At 34.7% G+C, this 22,292-nt stretch overlaps 1 protein-coding gene across 16 annotated transcripts in view; it reads left to right on the forward strand.

Moving 5' to 3' along the window:
• LCOR (ligand dependent nuclear receptor corepressor) overlaps window positions 1–22,292 on the forward strand; it is a 126,715-nt gene that overhangs the window by 67,963 nt on the left and 36,460 nt on the right. For 8 of the 16 annotated variants that reach the window (XM_027112166.1, XM_027112168.1, XM_027112170.1 and 5 more), the window contains 2 exons: window positions 6,303–6,335; window positions 18,794–18,926. The exons of 2 other annotated variants lie outside the window; for them this stretch is intronic. In XM_027112166.1, the coding sequence (XP_026967967.1) occupies window positions 6,303–6,335; window positions 18,794–18,926 (166 nt within the window). The remainder of the gene's footprint in view (window positions 1–6,302; window positions 6,336–18,793; window positions 18,927–22,292) is intronic. 6 more of the 16 variants (XM_027112167.1, XM_027112177.1, XM_027112179.1 and 3 more) reach the window with 1 other exon arrangement.

The following is a 22,292-nucleotide window of genomic DNA, read 5'->3' on the forward strand; positions in this document are numbered from 1 at the left end:
CAAAGAGGTTTTTTTGGGGGCGGGGGCAGTTAGTGTGTGTGTGTGTTTTGTGTTTTTTTAATATATACTCCCAATCTGTGGACTTTTTCCCCCTAAAACAAACATACAGACTTGGAGAAACCATTAATCGGAGATTAACTGTATACAATTTTATGCAGTTAGAGTTAACCAATATACTTATCATACTGATCATTTGGCAGATTTATTGAATGTCTGGTTCTGTGATAAACCAGAGAGTATACCAAAGAAGTAAAAAGTGGATCCCTCCTTGCTTATGGAATGTTGGTGAGACCATGGGTGGCTAATGGAATTAAAGGAGATCTAAATTAGGGAGACTTAAATCCTCCATCCTGCTTGCCCAGAGTCAGAGCTCTGATATTGAGAGTAAAATTCCCTCCTTCATTCTCATATGTAATATTTGAAAAGGTAGTAGATAACACAAGAAAATATAAGTACGTAGCAGTTGAGAGGTGCAGCAGATGCCACTGGAATTTGCTTAATCAAGGAGATCAAATTCAACATGAACCTTAAAAGGATCTATGTTTTAGAACAGTTAATTTGATAGTTATTTTTAGGATGTAATGGAGAGAAAATTAGAAGAGATTCTTGTAATCATCCAGAAAATAAGCCTGAACTAGGGTCTTGGCTGTGCCAGATGCATAAGGAAGGGATGTATGTAGAAAATCTAAAATAAAGAATCGCTGAAACTTCATGATTACATAAATGTATAGATAAGGGAGAGTGAAATGATACTGATGTTAGGCTTTCTAAGCCAGGTTGACTTAGCATGGTGAATTAACAGAGGTTGAGAAGTAAGACGGGGAAAGGTGTAGTGCCCAATTTTTATGGTGAGGATAATGAGGTTATTTGCTGGAAGCAGTTTGTGATGAAAGTAAGCATTTAGTTGGAAGTGTCCAGGAGACAGAGTTGTGGAAATTGAGTTGAAAGAAGAGGTCTGAGCTGAATACATATTTGGAGTGTTCCTGAATACATACAGTGATTGGTTTATTTGAGCAGGTGAGATCGTTGGTGAGAGGTAAAGCGCAAAATAGTGAAAACTGAAGAAAACCTTCGTTTTAGAAAGTAGGAAGAAGAATCAGATTGAAAAGGAAGGTAGAATCATAGAATAAATGGGTTGCCCATCTTGAATCAGACATCTTCCTGGCCCCATCCTGGGTGATAAGTAGGGATATGGATTGTCACGTTTGTTGCTCTGATACGGACTTCTATGCCATTTCCTAAAATGGACCCTAAATGGGTTGAGGAAGTACCCCCAAACATACTCCATTGGGCTTTGAGAGAATAGCTTCTCAAGAACACTGGTTGTGGGAGCCAGACTATAAGTCTGACAGGGTTAATGAATAAGTGAGTGGTGTGGGAGTTAAGAAACGGATATAGACTACTAGTTTGAAAAGTTGTCAGTGTCAGGGATGATGAAGGAAACAGGACCATAGAAGGAATGGGCAGTTGGTTTAAGTAAAGATATTTTGGGGAGGAGGGGGAAACACATAATATTTATACTCTTGAAAGAAAAGAAACTGGAGGAGAGGAAGAAATTAGTTATTAAAAGGAGGGAACAGTTGAAGAAGGCAAGAACAAACAAGAAATTAGTTACTGAATGGTGATGAGAGATTCTTATTGAAGTTAGAATATAGTCAGTGTAACTGTAGGTGTTAACCGTTGGCAGGAATTCAGCAAGGCAAGAATGCCTACGTATAAGAATCCTGGCTAATTGACTTGCTCACACTGAGGGCAAAGAACAGTGAGGAACTCTCAACTATGATGGCAGTGTTTTAAAAAAATAACAAGGGGGAATAGGCTGTAGTAACTTTATTCCTCTCACTTGAATTGCTACTTGGAGTTTTCTGCTTGTACCAGCAACAAAAAAAAGATAAGTTTCAAGAAAATCAATAAGATTGTGTTGCCCAGCAATGCATTTTTGAAACCATTTTTTGGTTATTATTATTTTTTATTTTTTCTCTAATTGAGGTATAATTGAAATATAACTTACTAGTTTCAGGTGTACAACATAATGGTCAGTATTTGTGTATGTTGCAAAATGATCATCACAGTCAGTCTAGTTAACATCCATCACCACACATAGTTATAGCTTTTTTTCCTTGTGATAAGAACTTTAAGATTTACTCTTAGCAACTTTCAAATATATAATACAGTATTTTTTTTTTTTTTACAAATTTATTTATTTTATTTATTTATTTTTGGCTGCGCTGGGGCTTCGTTGCTACACGTGGGCTTTCTCTAGTTGCCGTGAGCAGGGGCTACTCTCTTCGTTGCGGTGCGTGGACTTCTCATGGCGGTGGCTTCTCTTGTTGCGGAGCATGGGCTCTAGGCACGCGGGCTCAGTAGTTGTGGCACATGGGCTTAGTTGCTCCACGGCATGTGGGATCTTCCCAGACCAGGGCTCGAACCCGTGTCCCCTGCATTGGCAGGAGGATTCTTAACCACTCTGCCACCAGGGAAGTCCCTTTAATACAGTATTATTAACTACAATCACCATACTGCACATTACATCCCTAAAACGTACTGATTTTGCAACTGGAAGTTTGTGCTTTTTGACTACCCTCACCCATTTTGCACCCTCCCACCACCACCAGTCTGTTCTCTGTGAGTTCAGGTGTTTTGTTTTGTTTTTAGATTCCACATAAAAGTGAGATCATACAATATTTGTCTTTGTCTGACTTATTTAGTATAATGCTCTAAAGGTGTATCCATGTTGTCACAAATGGCAAGATTTCCATAAAAAGCTTAGTATTATTCCTGTGTGTGTGTGTGTGTGTGTGTGTGTGTGTGTGTATAAATAGTAGGACTGACCACATTTTCTTTATCCATTCATATATCTACGGACACTTAGGTTACTTCCATATCTTGGCTATTGTAATTCATGCTGCAGTGAACATCTTTTTAGTTGGTGTTTTTGTTTCCTTTGGATAAATACCCAGAAGTAGAATTGCTGGATCATATGGTAGTTCTCTTTTTTGGGGGACCACCAAACGTTTTCCACATCAGTTGCACCATTTATTTTACATTCCCACCAACAGTGCGTAAGGATTTCAGTTTATCCATATCCTTGCCAACATTTGTTATTTTTTGCTTATTTTTTATTTTTACATAGCCATCTTAATGGATGGAAGATGGTATCTCATTATGGTTTTAATTTGCATTCCCTAATAATTTGTGATGTTGAGCATCTTTTCATGTGTTTGTTGGTTGTTTGTTTATCATCTTTGGAGAAATGTCTGTCAAGTACCTTCCCCATTTTTTTTTTTTTTTTTTTTTTGCGGTACGTGGGCCTCTCACTGTTGTGGCCTCTCCCGTTGCGGAGCACAGGCTCCGGACGCGCAGGCTCAGCGGCCATGGCTCACAGGCCCAGCCGCTCTGCGGCATGTGGGATCTTCCTGGACCGGGGCATGAACCCGTGTCCCCTGCATCAGCAGGCGGACTCTCAACCACTGCGCCACCAGGGAAGCCCACCTTCCCCATTTTTAAATCAAGTTTTGTTGTTGTTGAGTTGTAGGAGTTCTTTGTGAATATTCAGCCCCTATCAAATATATGATTTGCAAATATTTTCTCCCAGTTTGTAGGTTGCCTTTTCACTCTGTTGATTATGTCATTTGATAAACAGAAGTTTTTAAAATTTTGATGTAAACCAGTTCATCTGTTTTTACTTTTGCTGCCTGTTTTTTTGGTGTTATATCCAAAAAATCATTGCCAAATCCAATGTTATGAAGCTTTTCCCACTATGTTTTCTTCAAAGGGTTTTATAGTTTTAGGTCTTTATCCATTTTGAGTTTATTTTTGTATATGTTATAAGGTAAGGATCCAACTTCATGCTTTTTACATTTGGTTATCCAGTTTTCCCAACACCATTGGTCTTTTCCCCCGTTGAATGGTCTTGGCACCCTTGTCAAAAATCGTTTGGCCATATATGTGAGGATTTATTTCTGGACTCTCTATTCTGTTCCATTATTCTATGTGTCTGTCTTTATGTCAGTACTATATTGGTTTTTTAAAATTTATCTTTAATTGACATAACTGGTTTATAACATTATATGTTTTATGTGTGCACATTATATTTCTACTTTATATATACACTACAGCATGCTCACCACTAAAAATCACCATACAGTTGATACCCTTTATCTCCCCCCCCCACCGTTCTTAGTATCTATGTGTTTGGTTTGTTTTGTTCATTATTTTGTTCTTTTGGTTTTGTTTGTTATATTCCACACATGATATTTTTCTTTCTCCATCTGACTTATTTTACTTAGCTTAATACCCTCAGGTTTTATCCATGTTGTCACAGATGGCAAGATTTCATCTTTTTATGGCTGAATAATATTCCATTTTATATATATATATATATATATATCACATCTTCTTTATCCATTCATTGATGTGGAGAAAAGGGAACCCTTACACACAGTTGGTGGGAATGTAAATTGGTACAACCGCTATGGAAAACAGTGTGGAGATTCCTCAAAAAAATTAAGAACAGAACTACCATATGATCCAGCTGTCCCACTTTGGGTATTTATCCAAAGATTACAAAAACTAATTGGAAAAGATATATGCACCCCATGTTCATTGCAACATTATTTACAATTGCCAAGATATGTAAACAACCGAGTACCATATTGTTTTGATTACTGTAGCTTTGTAATAAGTTTTAAAATTAGAAAGTGTGGTACCTCCAACTTTTTTCTCTTTTTCAAAGTTTTGGCTATTTGGAGTCCCTTGAGATTCCATATGAATATTAGAATGGATTTTTGTATTTCTGCAAAAAACACCATTGGAATTTTGATAGGGGGTACATTAAATGTGTAAATGATTTGGGGCAGTATTGACATCTTAACAATATTAAATCTTTGCCCTTTTATTTCTTGGATTTATTTTTTCTTTTAAAAGATTTCTTCAATTCCTTATTTCTGAATTTAAAATGAACAACTGTATACTTCATACTTATTTTGTCAAAAGGCACCAGCCACTGTGGTTGAAATAAAGGTACTGTGAATAATTAAAAGTTTTAGCCACAGATGCTATTTTCAAGAAATCTGTAGTCTAGTGGAGGAGGTAAGAAATATTTATATATAAATAAATACAATACAGGTTATATAAAACTAGTTCTGCGAGAGCAGCATATATAAAGTGCTATAGGAGTTTAGAAAAAGGCAGGATTACCCTCAGCTAGGCTTTGTAATACTGTTACCTCCAATGTGAATTTGGATATCCTTGTGTTTATAGTGGTCTTGGGCACCTAAGGAAACCCACAGCCATTACTGAGAGCAGATTAGAAATTCAGGAAGTCTTCTGATTGAAATTGGGTTGTGGATGATAATTGGAATAGTATAAACTTTTAATTTCCAACTAGTGGAAGGATATAAGAAACACTTGTTATTGACTGGGGTGGCTTGCATTTGTCTTTTAATGTTTTAAAAACCATACATGTGTAATGGAAGGAAAACTATAACAGTAAGTGCTGATTATAGTTACTGGTACATTAAGTATAATGGTAATAATAATCATTTGGTACTTGCACTTTAGGCTTAATTTCCAAGTACAGTAATAACAATTATATATACTGGTAAGAGTCATTCGTGGTAAGTTTGTTGTACATTTTTAATACCTTATTTAACTCTTGATATGTATTCAGGCTTCAAACTTTGTTGTTTTCCTATTCTTTAACCTGTTGGTCTGCTTAACAAAATTGAAGGTAACGTTGACATACAGTAAACATTGTATTAAGCACAACAATTCATACTTGGTTAATGTAGAAAGTAATAATTTACATGAAGTAAGAAGGTTTCTTTTTAGGTAACTGACCTTAAAGAGTATAAGCATTTAACATGGTGGAGCCATTTTCCCTAAGACTTGCTGGCATTTAAAATAATAAGACATAGGAGAGTGGTATTTAAATCAATGAGTTGCATCTTGTCAGCTCTTTTTAGCTCATTGCTTGAAATGTCAGTAAGCCATGGGTAGCGGACATGACTATAGCTATAGGCCCATGTTCTACTCACATAGGCCTTTCTAACATAATTATTACAAAACCTGCATGCATACATATGCTTCTAATTCCCAGATTTTCTATACTATATGGTGTGAATTTTTTTAAAATACCATTTAAATTTGGAGAATCCCAGTACAGCGTGGGAATGGTCTTGAATTCAAACAGGAACAGCTCTAAAATGTCACCCCTTCAGTTTTGTATCACACTTCTTAAATATAGACCATTTTACCTTTCCCAGGTGAAACTTATTTTTTCTTTTATTTCCTTTCTTGAGGTATTATCTCTTAAAAAGAAAATCTGCAGCTATGTAAGTGACCTTCCCCATTCTTATCCCCCCAACCCAAACTCAAAGGTGATAAACTTTAGAGTTACAAAAGAAACTTTAAGAAATGTTAATCTTTATTTTTTGTTTAAAGTTTAACTTTATTAACTGTTTATTGCCCTGAGAACTAACTACCATGCCGATATAATTTTGTTGCTTCATTTATTCAGTAATGTCCTTGCTATTTTCAGGGATCAGTAGAGCTACTTTTGTATAGTTCTTAGAGAAATTTAATAATTCTATCAGGGGTCAGAAAGCTGTGACCTATTTCCAAATCCAGCCCACAGTCTGTTTTTGTAATGTCTGCAAGCTTAAAGAGGTGGTTTTGGAGGGGGAAAAAAGAGATGTTACTGTATGTGACCTGCAAAGCCTAAAATATTTACCATCTGGCGCTTGACAGAAAATGTTTTATTCTGTTTTGAATATCTTCATCAGGTTGTTGAGATTAAGAGAATGCTGAAAGTTTTTAACTTCCATATCCTACTTACTATTCTCTTTGTTATTCTTCCTCTGTGTATCAGAGCAACAACACAAGCAAATATAATTTAATGGCAGAACAGCTAGGATTATAGAGAAGAGGGTGAGAGAGGAACAAGGGAGATTTGGCTTGTAGAAGAAAAGTAAGATTCAGCATTTGTCCAACCTACTTTTTTAAACTTTTAACTTTCAAATAATTTCACATTTATAAAAAAGTTAAAAGAATAGCACAGAAATTTTCATGTGCCAATCACCATTTAACATTTTGCCACATTTGCCTTATTAATTCATTCTCATTCTTTCTCTGTCATAAATACTACATGTAACACACACACACATTTTCCTGAACCACATGAGAATAAGTTATGGGCATCATACCCTTCATACCTCTTTACTCCTAAATATTTTCATGTTTATTTCTCTGTTTCCTAAGAATAAGGATATCCACTTACTTAACTACACAGTACAGTTACCAAAAATCAGGAAAGTTACTTTGATATATATCTAATCTATGAATCTCGTTTAAATTTTACCAATTGTCCCAATTACTTTAATAGTTTTTTACCCACTCCTTTAGTCCAAAAATCCAATTTAAGATCACTCATTGAATTTGATTTTCACTACTCTTTAGGCTCCTTTGAACTAGATGGTTCCTCAGCCTTTTATTTCTTAGTGACATTTACATTTTTGAAGAGTGCACGTCATTCATTTTGTAGAATGTCTCTCAATTTAGGTTTTCAGATTGTTAGTTCATGATTAAATTCAGGTCATGATCTTTTAGCAAGAATATTAAGTAAGTGATGTATTCTTGTCAGTTTAGTAGGTGATGTTAACCTTGGCAAGGTTGATGTCCACTGGGTTTGTCCACTGAAATGTTACTGTTTTTCCCCTTGTGATTAATAAGTAATTTGTACACAGATAAGTTGAGACAATGTATTTTTTTCCTCATCAAACTTTCATCATTTCAGTTTTAGTATTGATGGTAGTTTCTTGCTGGAATAAGTTATTTTTCCAATTATTTGAAAATAGTGATCTTTCTAACTCCGTTATTTCTTTCACATTGTTTAGTTGGCTTTACACTGTGAGGAAAAGCTTTCTCTTTCCCTCTATTTGTTTGGAGTCAAGATTCTTATTCTATTCAATAGGTTATCATCTAGTGTCTGAGATCTGGTTAGTGGGAACCCCTTCAAGTTAACCTATGTCATTTTTGACATGTCCCCATCATTTTTTGAACCCTTTCTTACTTTCTGGTACAGGATATTTTGGGTTCATTTTGGGTCTTTTCTGTGTTCCAGTACTGGATTCCATTTTCGTAGGGAGAATCTGGTTCCTTTGGTGAGGAACTGTTAACGTATACACCTACTTTTTTGTCCAATCTACATACAGCTTCATTAACAAAGACCAGATGTTGGGCAATAATCAGCCTCCTTATCTTCATTTATATCTAAGGATAAAGCAAAAAAAATCAAAATACCAGCAATTTATGGCCACTGACATACCTATTCAGAATACTATGCAAAGAAGTAGATGGCAAGTAAAAGATACTGTTTTTTAACCTAAAAGTATGCTTGCTTGAGGAGAAAGATATTCACATGAGTTTTTGAAAATGTGTCACATTTCTTTGTGACTCTGAAAATGTAAGTAAAAATCATTTCTTTGATTTCAGATGTTAGTTCAGGAGTCACAATTCAGTGATACATTCAGTATCTAGCATCTTTAATACCCTAAACCTATTTTTAATTATTTTTATTGAGGTAATATTTATACACAATAAAATAAATCTATTTTAGAGTACAGATTAATGGATTTTGGTAATTGTATACAGTTGATAACTGCCAGCACAGTCAAGGTACAGGACAGTTTCCTCACCTTAAAACGTTTTCTCATGCCCCTTTGTAGTCAATCCCTTTATTGGACCTACAGACCCAGGCAATCACTGTAGTTTTTTTCTAGAATTTTCTATAATAGGAATTATAGATATGTAGTCTTTCGGTTTTGACTTCTTTCACTTAGCACAATTTTAAAATATTCATTCCTGATTTTGTATATGATGTTTTGTTCCTTTTTGTTGCTGAGTAGGTCTCTGTAGCATGGATATGCCACTATTTGTTTATCCATTCATTTTTTTAATAGACTTTGAATTGTTTCCAGATGTTGACTGTTAGGCTTATTCACATAGTCTTTGGGCATATATTTTCATTTCTCTGGGATAAATACCTAGAATTGGAATTACCAGGTAGTATTGTAATTGCATATTTAACCCTATGAAATACTATCATATGTTTTACCAAAATGTCTGAAATGTTTTGCATTTCTATCAGCAATGTATTGGGAGTTCCAACGTTCCACATTTTGACAACATTTTGAAACTTTAGCCATTCTGGTTGGTCTGTAGTAGTATCTCATTGTGATTTTAATTTTCATTTCCCTGATGACTAGTGATGTTGAGCATCTTTCTCTATACATACCCATGTGAAACATTGTAAAACCTTTAGCTGTTTTAAAAAAAATTATATTCTGTCTAAAACCCCTTGCCGGTTTTTTCTCTTAAAATTCATGGTTTTTTGTCCTGTTGAAGAAATCTTTGCCTAATCCAATATCAAACACAGGAAAATTGCATATTTTCTTCTAGAAGTTTAGTAATGTTAACTCTTACATTTTGATTTATGATCCATTTCTAGTTAATTTCTGTATATGGTGTGTGAGTTAAGTGTTGAGACTTATTATATTCTGTAAGATAATCCAGTTCTAGCACCATTTGTTGAAAAGAGCTCCTCTCCCCCTCCAAATTGAATTACTTTGGCATCTTTAAGTCAGTTGATCATATACATGTAGGTGTATATCTGAGCTCTGTCCTGTGCCATTAAACTGTATGTCTATCCTGACATCAATACCACAGTGTCTTGATTGCTATATCTTTATATCTTGAAATCAAGTAGTATGAATCCCCTAACTTCGCTTTCTTTTTCAGACTTGCTTTGCTAATCTAGATCCTTGACCTTTTATATAAATTTTAAAATTAGCTTATTCTTAAAAAAAAAAAGCCCTTTAGAATTTTGATTAGGATTGCACTGAATCTATAGATCGGTTTGGAGATAACTGTCACATTAACAATATTGAGCCTTCCAGTTTATGATCATGGTTTATCTCCTCTTTATTCACATCATCTCTGATTTCTCTTAACTTTGTAGTGTCATTTCCCTTCAGCCTGAAGAATTTTCTTCAGCATTTCTAGTAGTACAGAGAGATAGTACTTTAAGTTGTTGAGAAAAGTTGTAAACTTATTTGGAAGCATCTTTTGGATGTTTGTTTCTTTGCCATTCCCCAAAAAGTAGTAAAAGATAAAAGAATATATTACATGGATTATATAGTTTGAGATAACCAAAAGCTTAAGAAAGAATTGGAGGTCTTTTCTGGTTGAAGATCTCAGCCCATTCAGTATATCTTTTTTCTGCTTTGGGTGATGAGTCATTAGACCACAAAGTGTTGACGACTCGCTGCAGCTCCCTTTTCCTCTACCTCTCCCTACCACTCTCACAGCTCCCTTAAAAGGATGTTGGAAAATTGACATAAACTGGTGAGGCTACCAGAGAACATAGCAACTGGAGACAGACGGCCTACACTTTCCCCTGAAAGCCGTATACAGAATTAAGTTTTACGTTTTACATGCACATATGCACACATTCTTCATTTTGCCAGCGCTAGCAGTTAGAAAATAAACATTCTTTTCATGACAGTAAAAATGTAAAATAATAAATATGTGGGAACTATATGAATAAACAACAGAATTTTGAGATTCATTAAATTTTAAAATAAATGTAAAGCAGTTCCTAAAAGAGAAGACTGAATATTTTTAAGGATGTTACTTCTTCCTGAATTACTTTCTAAATATAATCCTATTCAGATCAAAACACGTCTTCTTTGGAGAGCTGGTGGTGGTGGGAACAGAATTGACTGAGTGATTTTAAATGCAGTCTGAAAGAATAAAGCTAGAATAACCAGGACATTTTGGAAAATATAAATAACAAGTGGGGTTTGCCTTCCCAAATACAAAGACTTTTTATAAATATGTAATAATTTTTAAAGTATGATACCGATGATGCTTTTTTTCAGTTTTCAGAGAGAGCATTTAAAAAACGTAACGACTACTCCCTACCCCAGAGGTACAGAATCAAAAGCTCTGGGAGTATGTTCTAGGCATGTATGCTTTTAAGAAGCCCACAGTAGATTCTGATATGACAGAATCACCTCTGGCTATGAACCAACCAGTCTAGGTAGACCAATTCCTGAATCGTGAAGGAAGCAACTTGTAGGTGATATAAATTCCAGTTCTGATCTCAAGCTTTATTCCTATTTAGTTCTGGGCCAAGAACTTGTTTAATAAATAGGGATAATAAATGCAAAAGAACAGTGGCTTTTTATTTACAGAAGAGTATGTCACATCATTTTGTTGTTTTTTGCCACACCATACATAATGATTCTTTTTAGAATTCATGTATGAGGGAGGGGAAATGACATGAATTGTTCTAACTTCCTATCCTCTGACTATTGTATTAGCTTTTTTAGCTCTGTGTCATAGGAACTTTTTTGTTCTTGTTGACTAATTTTGGTGTACTTAAGTACAGTGAGGGAGGATGAGCTGCATTTTGTTTATGCACCATTGCTATAAATTTTTAACTTGGTGAGATGCACTTGAAAAGAGTATATGGTTTTGTGGTATATTTTTCATCTTTGGTTATTATTTGGTTAGGATTATTTTAATCAAAACAACTATTTAACTGGTGAAATTATTTTAAAATAATTATTTGAACTCAGGGAATAATTATCTTAAGGGCATACAGTAAATGGAGAATCATTTGTTCAAAAAAAAAAAATCTAGTAAATCTCAGTAAGAACAAGAGTCAGTGACATATGAGCCATGACCCACTCCCACCCACTTCCCTGAGCTCAGTTTGAGGGACGCTCTACTCTGAACCGGAGGGGCAGACTGTGGGCCTCTTTTATACACTCTAGATTCTTGTTGCAGTAGCCTTCATGCAGGCAGGCGAGGTCAAAAGGCCTGTAAGGGCCCCCTTCCCTCACTCAGCCTTTACTGTGAGTGGAAGTCTACTCTAGGCACAGCAGGCTGAGAATAGTAGGCCCTAGTTGCTGGGCCAGGCCTCATTCATAACGCAGAAGTTCCATCCAGGAGGGGCAAGTCATCCGGCACCCCCACTCATAGAGCACAGATGTTACTCTGAGAGAATTGGGTCACTGTCGCAGCCCCCAGTTCCTGTGCAGAGTGGCACGAAGGTTCTTCCTAAGGGAGAGGCAGGCCTTAAAAACATAACTCTGTAGCTCTCCCAAGGAGACTGACTTTATTTGGAGCAGAGCTTGCGAAAAGATGTTGAAAATAATGAAGATCTTTGTGGTGAACAGTTAAAAGGAGGCTGGTAGCTCCATGATACTAATAGCAACAAGTGAAATAGCAGACAAGTTAGAAGTTTAAAAGAGAGAACCAGGAAAAAGAGGAAGTGCCCTCCTGGGGTTGGAGCAAGCCTCAAATGCTGGCAACACCCTGCCCCTGCAATGAGGCTCCACTCTTATTGGATCAGACTGAATGCAATTTATGCCCCAGGGTGTGGCAAAAACAGTAGAACAGTTAGTAGAGACTAACAGCTGGGTTTGTGACACCGCTATAGGCAGATCAACCAGAAGCTTATAAAGGAGAGACCCAAGAAAAAAAACTGCCAAAGAGCTAAATTCATAGTTATTCCTGGTGGACAGAGAGACTGTGCATGCTCAAGATAGCATCCACTGAGAAGTGCAGTCAGAGGCTGCGCACTGCTGGGGAACTAGAGATAAAGAAAGACATTTTCTAATGAGAAAAGGGCCAGTCTATAACTATAAATGTATTGTCTTCTAACAACAGAGCCCCAAAATGCATGAAGCAAAATGCTACAGAATTGAAGGGGGGAATAGGCAATTCAACAATAATAGTTGGACACATCAATAGCCCACTTTCAGTAATGGATAGAGCATCTAGGCAGAAGATCAACAAAGATGGAAGACTTGAACAACACTATGAATCAACTAAACTTAGCAGACATCTATAGAACACTCCACCCAATAAGAGCAAAATATTCATTCTTCTCAAGTGCACATGAAACACTTTCCAGGAGAGACCATGTGCTGGGACATAAAAAAAAATAAATTTTAAAGAATTGCAATTATACAAAGTATGTTTTCCAATCACAGTGGAATGAAATTAGAAATCAGTTACAGAGGAAATGTGAGGAATTCACAAATATGTGGAAATCAAACTAAGCATTTCTAAATAACCAATAGATCAAAGAAGAAATCACAAAGGAAATTAGAAAATAGTTTGAGATGGATAAAAACAAAACCAAAGCATACCAAAACTTAGGAGATATAGCTAGCAGTGCTTAAAAGGTAATTTATAGCTACAAATGCCTACATTAAATGAAAAAGATCTCAAATCAATACCCTAACTGTCCACCTTGGGTCTAGAAAAAGAAGAGCAAACTAAATCATAAATAAGCAGAAATAAGGACATGAGTAGAGCAGAAATAAATGAAATAGTAAAATAAAGAATGTCATCAAACCAAAAGTTGGTTTTATGAAAAGATCAATAAAATTGATAAATCTTTAGTGCTGAGCAAGATAAAAAGAAGATTCAAATTAGTAAATTACAAGCAATATAGGAGAGACCACTACTAACCTTACAACAATAAAAAGGATTATAAGGGGAATACTGCTGATAATATGTATGCAAAATATTAGATAATTTAGATGAAATCAGTGTAAATGCCTAGAAAGACACAAACTACCGAAACTGACTTGAGGAGAAACAAAATCTGATCAGACGTATGTTGCAGGTTGAATTGTGTCCCCCCAAAAAGATAATGTTGAAGTTCTAACTCCTGGTATCTGTGAACATGACCTTACTTGGAAATGGGGTCTTTGCAGATGTAATGAAGTCAAGATGGAGTTATACCGGATTCAAGTGGGCCCTAAATCCAATAACTGGTATCCTTATAAGGAGAGAGAGTTGGAAACACAGACACACACAACAGAGAAGAAGGGCATATAAAGATGGAGGAAAAAATTGGAGTTATGCTGTCACAAGCCAGGAAACAACAAGGACTGCTGGAAACCAGCAGAAGCTAGGAAGAGGCAAGGAAGGACTCTTCGCAGAGCCTTCAGAAGGAGCCTAGACTTCGAGACTCCAGAGCTTCGAGAGAGTACAGTTTGTGATAATATAGTAGCCCTAGGAAATTAATATGACCTAGAACAAGTAGAGATTGAATTAGCCATTTTAAAACTTTCAAAAAAGAAAAGCCTATGGCTAGATGTCTTCACTGGTGATTTCTACCAGATATTTTTAAAAGAATTAATACCATTTCTTCACAAACTTGTCTAAGATAAAGAAGGAAGATTTCCCCATTCTGTGAAACCAGTATTATTTGAAAATCAAAACCAGGCAAAGACACAAAAAAACAGAACTACAGACCAATATCACTAGTCCATAAAACTACACACCAGTATCACCACCAAAAATCCTTAACACAATATTAGCATACCAAATCCAGCAACATATAAAAGCTATTATACACCATTATTAAGTGAGATTTATCTCAGGAATGCAAGGTTGGTTCAACACCCCAAAATCAATTAATGTAATGCAATGTATTAATAGAATAAGTGGCAGGAATCACATGATCATCTCAATAGATGCCTCCCCAAAAAGCACTTGGCCAAATCCAGCACCTTTTCATCATGAAAACGCCCAACAAACTAGAATAGCAGGGAACTTCCTCTACTTGACCTACGAAACTACACAGCTAACATGGTACTTAATAAAAGACTGACAGTTTCTCCCTAAAATCAGGAACAGGACAAGGATGTCTACTCTCATCATTTCTCTATTCAGCGTTTTACAAGAAGTTCTATCTTTGGAAGTTAAGCAATAAAAAGAAACCAAAGTTATCCAGATTGTAAAAGAAATAGTAAAAGTATCTGTATTTGCAGATGACATGATACTGTGTATAGAAAATCCTAAGAAATCTACAAAACACTATTAGATTAATAAGCAAGTTCAGTAGAGTAGCAGAATACAGCATTTTAAAAGAACAGTTGTATTTCTATACATTAGCAATGAACAATTTAAACAAGAAATTAAGAAAATTCCATTTACAATAGCTTTAAAAAATAAAATATTAGGAATAAATGTAACAAAAAGTGGAAGATCCATATACTGTAAATGACAAAACACTGTTGAAAGAAATTAAAGAAGATCTTAATTAATGGAAAGACATCCCGTGTTCATGGATTGGAAGTCTCAATGTTATGAAAACGGCATTTTCTCCCAGATGATCTGTGCATTCCCTGTCAAGACCCTAGCCAGTTTCTTTGCAGAAATTGACAAGTTGATCCTAAAATTCATATGAAAATTCAGGAGACCCTGAATAGCCAAAACAATCTTATAAAAGAATACATTGGCAGGACTCACACTTCCCAATTTCAAAACTTACTACAAAACTATAATGATCAACATAGTGTGTTACTGGCATAAGGACAGATGTATTGAGATCAATGGTATAGAACTGAGATCCAGAAGTAAAATTTATGGCCAGTGATTTTTCACAAAGGAAGTTGGACCCCTTCTTATACCATACAGAAAAATTCAGTTGAAATGGCTTATAGATCCAAAAGTAAGTCCTAAGACGATAAAATTTTAAGAAAACATTGGAGTAAATCTTCACGACCATGGGTTAACCACTAGTTTTTTAGATACAATACCAAAAGCACAAATAACAAAGAAAAAATAGACAAATTGGAATTCATTAAAATTAAAACCTTTTTTGTACTTCTAAACAGTAGCATCAATGAAGTGTTAAGAAAGCTTATGGACGGGAGAAAATATTTGCAAATTATATGTCTGATAATGGACTTGTATCCAGAATATATCAAGAATTCTTACAGCTCAACAATAAAAAGATAAATAGCCCAATTAAAAACTGGGCAAGGGCTTCCCTGGTGGCGCAGTGGTTGAGAGTCCGCCTGCCGATGCAGGGGACATGGGTTTGTGCCCCGATCCGGGAAGATCCCACGTGCCTCAGAGCGGCTAAGCCCGTGAGCCATGGCCGGCTGAGCCTGCGCGTCTGGAGCCTGTGCTCAGCAACGGGAGAGGCCACAACAGTGAGAGAGGCCTGCGTACCGCAAAAAAAAAAAAAAAACAAAAAAACTGGGTAAACTGTATGAGTATACATTTCTCTGAAGGAGATATTTGGCCAATAGCACACAAAAAGGTGCCTAACATCAGTAGTCATTAGGGAAATGCAAATGTAAATCATGAGATACCACTTCTCGTATATTAGGATGGTGTAATCAAAAAAATAACAAATGTTCATGAGTATGTAGAGAAATTGGAATCCTCATTGCTGTTGGGAATATAAAGTGGTGCAGCTACTTTGGAACATAGTTTGACACTTCCTCAAAACAGTAACATAGTTACCATATGATCCAGAAATTCCACTCCTAAGTATATATCCAAGAGAAATGAAAATATATATCCACAGAAAAACTTGTACACAGATATTAAAAGCAGTGTTATTCATATCACAGTAGACAAAACGTAGGAACAACCCAAAAAAGTTCGTCAGCTGATGAATGGATAAAATGTTGTATATCCTTAGAACGGAATGTTATTTGGCAGTAAAAAGGAAGTAAATACTGATATATGTTACAACTTGGATGAACCTTGCAAATATTATTCTAGGAAAAAGAACTGAGTCACCAAAAAACCAAGTATTGTATAATTCCATTTATGTGAAATTTCCAGAATTAGTTAAGTCTTATAGAGACAGAAAATAATACAGTGGTTGACCAAGGTTGGGAGAATGAGGAGTGACTGTTACTGGGTGCAGGGTTCCCTTTTGGGATACAAAAATGTTCTAAAGTTAGATTATGGTGATGGTTCCACACTTACGTGAATATACTAAAAAAGCATTGACTTTACTTTAAATGGTGAATTCTATGGTGTGTGTATTATATCTCAGTAAAACTGTTTAAAAACAAAATGAATAGATGTGACTGTGATTATTAGGAACCAACTAAAAGTAAGCTGTATATTTCAGAGTACAAGTTGATAAATTGGTGTTTGGTTCAACAAAGAATATGTAGCAACTGCCTTATTGAATGCTAGGTTAGTTGCCCTGTGTTGATTTAGGTTAGAAAGTAGCCTGAATGCTACATTAAACATAGTTTAAGTACAGATATTCTGTTCAAAGTCTGACCACACTGACTGAATGTAGGGCTAAAGACTTAAGTATAGTTGTGCCATGTAATGTCTGATTTTTGAAAATCAGTAAACAATGAAGTGGCATTAAAGTATAATGTAAATGAGGATTTTATCGAACTCTCTGTAATACCTGTTCCTGTTACATTTTAAATGTTAAATCTGTATCAGACTTAGATTATTTTTTGTGATTCATTTTTAAAAGTTACTTTCTTAATAATTTCTTTAATCCATAGAAGAGAATGTTGGCAAACACAACTATAATAGAGGTTTGTGTAATGATTCATAACATTTAAAATATTTTGTTTAAAAAATTTTAAACTAATTATGTGGCAAACTTAATATGTCTTACATGGAAATATTAAGGGATCACTGTTTTGAGTGTGCGAGAGTTCTTCATAGTGAACTATTTACAATATATAATTGATGCTGAATGTGTCTTTGCAAAATGCATATTTTGATTGCACTGTTGACACAGTCCGGTGATGGGGAAATCATAGAAAACCAATTGCAGATATCATTGGGTGTATTTAAAATTTTTGAGGAAATCATTTGTGGATTGTAACATGCCTTCGGTATCTTGTTTACTTCCTTTTCATTGTGCCAAGGTATGTCCCATTTTCTTATTTAGAGCACTTTTAAGTTTATCATGGTATAAGTAAATGCATGTGTTGATACATTGCAATGAAGAAAATTATATGCACTTGAACTCTTAAAAGATGTACTTTTTCTTCATACTCTTATATTCTACTATCATAGTTTCCTGTTTGTTCATTAGCTACAAGGGTGGAAGTAAGTGTAAAGCTTTGTCAGCCTAGTCCAGTGCTCCTGCAGTCTGAGAGCATATTCTGGGAGTCGTCTAGTGCAGCATTTTGAAACTTTGTGATTAGGACACACATTTTTATATTGCAAACATATATATATATATATATATATATATTTATTTATTTATTTATTTATTTTGCAAACATATATATATATAAAATTTTTATATTGCAAACATATATATATATACAAAATTTTTACCCTTAAGATACTGAACTATTTAACTCTTATAATGCAGTGCATTGTTTTTCAGTTTTTTTCTTCTAGTGCTAGTTTTGACCTATTAATTTCACAACCCACTAAAGATTCGAAAGTTATCATTTATAAAATAGTACTCTAGGGACAGAATTAGGAATTCAGGTGCATTATTTTTGAGTTTTCCCTCCTAATGGCCCTTTTAAAATGTTTGTTTTGTGTCTAGAGAAAATATACTAGGAGGGCAAACATGATTGTCAAATGAGATTTGGTGTTTAAGATATCTTTTTATCTGAGTTGGGTTGTCTATAAACTGTTGCTGTAGTGTAATAAGAACCGATGTATTTGAATACTCAAAGAAATTTTCCCTTTAGTAATTATAGTTCAATTAGAGTTAACCTATAAATTTAAACAAAACTCATAATCAAAAAACATGGATAAAAACACCCAAGGCATATTTTTCTATTCAGTTTGTTTTTGTACTTTTGTGGAGATAAATATTATGCTGAAGGTTTAAAATATTTTAATTGTATTAAAATGATTTGTCTTATCTGTTACTAACATTTGTCTTTGATTTTGGATCTGTGCTTTTGATATTGAATGGGGAAAGATTTTTGTGCAAATATTTCACCAAATATTTTTGCAGGGACACTTAGTCGGTCTGGATGAACCAGCTTCGGGAGCTGGGCAAGAAGCTCTGCTTAAACGAGAGCAAGCAAAAATCATTCGATTCGAGAGACAAGCAGAAGAGTTCCTCAATGCAGTCTTTTGTAGAAAAGGTTGGTTCCAGTGAAGAATGACATTTAGCATCTGCTTGTCTTATCTTAGTCTCCTTAATTTCAATGTCATTTTAAAAAAGAATTACCTTTAAAAACATTTTTCTTTATAGTATATTTTATAATTCTCTATATTCCTTTGGTCAAGTTAAATTTGGAATAAGGTGAAGCAACCCCTCTCCCTCCTTTTTGCTCTGCAGTGATGGTGCCATGTAAGATTTAGTTAAATAATTCTTAAAATTGTTATGAAACTGTGAAAATTGTATGGTCTCAGTAGTTCTTTATTTTGTTAGACAAATTTTCTTACATAAATAGTCACTGTTGGGAGTTCCCTGGTGGCCTAGTGGTTAGGAATCCAGGCTTCCACTGCCGTGGCCCAGGTTCATTCCGTGATCAGGGAACTGAGATCCTGCAAGCCACACAGAGCAGCCAAAAAAAAAAAAAAGTCACTGTTTTAGCCACTGATAATCATAAAGCAAACTGTAAAATTTTAGTAATTCCTCACTGAAATTTCATTTGGAGAAAAAAAATACAAAACTTAATCTGAAAATTAGATTTGCAAACTTTTTTTCTCCTTGAATACAGCCTTGTTTTACTAAAAAAATTTAAATTATTAAAATTAGAGAAATTCTTTCTAAATGAATTTGTATTCCTTAGTTATGCCGTCCCTCTAGTTCCAAGATGGAGGTTACTATGATAGGCTCTAACGAAGTTTTTTACAAACTTCTGATAATGCTGAATATCCTTATTTCATCTTCAGCAGACTCAGTGATTCCACTTTCTTTAATATTTCTTCACATGTTCTAGTTTACACCTCTCATTCCTTTGGAAATTCCCTTCTTCTTTCCGAAGTTTGAGGGGTGATTTTTGCCTGTACACTAGTTAAAAGTCTGATAATGCAGATTCTAATCGGTTGGTTACACTTGGAGACCAGCTGAGCTTTTGGTTAATGTGATCAATATTTTCAAAAGGGAGTATGAGGTGAAGTGACATGAAATTAAGGAATACATAAGATTTTTGTTTCCAGAGGCACTTTTTTTTCTTCTTCCATCAGATCCCCAGGTAAAATTAAATCTTTTAGTACTTCTCACTTCTCTTTTAATATCCTCTAGTACGCTCTCACCTAAAGCTCCCAGCCAAGGCTTCCATGCTCACAATACCATTTCCATAAAGTACCCTGATTCCAAAATTATGTTCAAAATGTTAGTTTTATGAACTTTTGATTATTTTATTAAAGTAACTCACATTTAACGTATAAATGACTGATAGATCAGTTCTTTCAGTTTATTAACTAAATAAAATATTTTTCCAGCTTCTCTGCTACTCCTCTCCTTTAGGATGTTTACTGAGTCATGGGTCTAATGCTGCAGGAAAATGCATTATCTGAAAAGAGGAACTCCTCTTCCTAATTTACATGGAGGAAGCACTTGTCATCCAGTCTTTGCTTAGAGGGAGTTAATGAGGTTAATCACAAGCAGATGAAGAGAAGTCTAACCTGCTTCTCTACTAGTCCCATCCCTTTGTCATGTAGGTATAACTTAGGTTAAAATTCTTGTAAATTTTCTTATTTAGAAATTTAGTTTGGGGCACATACCCTTTTGGAGAGGAATTCTTACCTTGGAATCAGTCTTGAGAGATGAGAATCCTCTGAAATTGTATGTAAAGTTAAGTTTGCATATTTGTCTGTCTACTGGCATATGATGCTCAGAAAAAGAACTATTGCTTTGCAGTTGGAAGTTTCCCCTTTATGTATTAATATTGTTATTTTTAGATATTTTATTAATCCTCTTGGAAATGTCTCAAAGATGGGCATTAGTAGTCTTCAAATTAATACCAAAAATGTTAAGTATCCAGAGATATAACAGGCAGTTTAATCTGAGGAGAATATTTTGTTTTTAATAAATAATTCAGGTATTTGGATTTAGTCCTTTGTTTCCAAGTATTGCAAATTGTATGTTTTAAATAATGGAGTATAAACAGGTAATATATAGCTAGGTAGAAACATTAGATGCAAATAAAAGTAGGCTTTTGTGGTATGGACTCTATAAATAAATTCCAGTTTAAGAACAATAAACCTTATACAGCTGTCATAATCATTTCTTTTCAGCTTGCTTTGTCAGTTGTCTCAGAAAATTTGACACTTTCCTAAAAGTTAGGTTTACATTTTAAAAACATAACAGGTGGCTATGATGTAGCATTCACATGTTTTTCTGTAGTTTTAACTTTGACCTGATTTGTTGTTTTTATTTGACTCAATTGTGCATGTTCCCCTAAGCATGGCTAGGTTTATAGATATTGTGTTTTAAGTAAATGAAAGAATGAAATGTGTTCAAGAAACTTTCAAAAGACATAGAAATTCAGATGGCAGAGATGTCATCAATTCGTAAACATGAATTGTTTCTTGATTATATTAGTTATTCAATAAAGAGGCAAAATATGCTGCAGGCATTTAAAGCTCAAAGGTAGCAATTTATGGTCTTTATCCTAAAATCTCTGACTCTTTACAAGTCTCTGTAATATTTATTAATCTAGTTAAACACAGACATCTCATAAATTACTTCATTTTGCTTCCTATTTGGAAGCTTTCTTTATTATATATTATCCAACTTTTCAGAGGATACAAAGATACAATAACATTAAAACATTAAATTATATACAGTCATTCAGAGGATTGTATGCTGTGCAAGAAAAAAATGGATCTTAAATAGAAAGAAATATTGATAAGAAAACCCAGTGGGTAGAGAGATTGAAAAAAGCACTGTATGGCTAAAAATGTTTATTAAAACATTTAAGGAACCATTGTCAGTGATTGTAGTAACTTCTGAACCTTACGTAGTTGAATACCTTTATCCTTAAACCATCTAGCATGCTCATAGTCTCTATTTATAGAGAGGAAACTTAAGGTTAAAAATCCTTCTTAATAGAACAGAAATGTTATTATTGGTAGAGCAAACCTCGTTAAACTCCAGAGAATTAAATAAATATTCTGACTTTATGACTATCTTCTGATCCTGAATATTGTCCTTCAGAAAAAAAATTGTTCTTGGGAGTCCTGTGTGATTTTAATGTGTTTGTTTTTTGTGGTGATTTTAGATATTAATAGCTATTAGTCGGTTTTGCTGACTAAATCAAAGTTCCTTACAGCTCCAAAATATTATAGGTAAAGTAATTGACCTTCTATGGTTAATCTTTAAAAGAGCAAGGAAACTCAGGTTTTCTGAGACCCATCTTCTAAAGCCTAGGAAGTGTGGGAAGGAAGTGTAAAGGTCACGGTGGAGCATTTTGATCAAGGGTCTGCCACTAGCCATCTGTACAGATCTGAAGAGGCCACTTACTCTTTAGATCACATTTGTCTCATTTATTGTTTTT

Source organism: Aethalodelphis obliquidens, unplaced genomic scaffold, assembly GCF_003676395.1.
Source record: "Aethalodelphis obliquidens isolate GAN/ISIS:26980383/991018 unplaced genomic scaffold, ASM367639v1 scaffold11, whole genome shotgun sequence".
In the NCBI taxonomy this organism is placed as follows: Eukaryota; Metazoa; Chordata; class Mammalia; order Artiodactyla; family Delphinidae; genus Aethalodelphis; species Aethalodelphis obliquidens.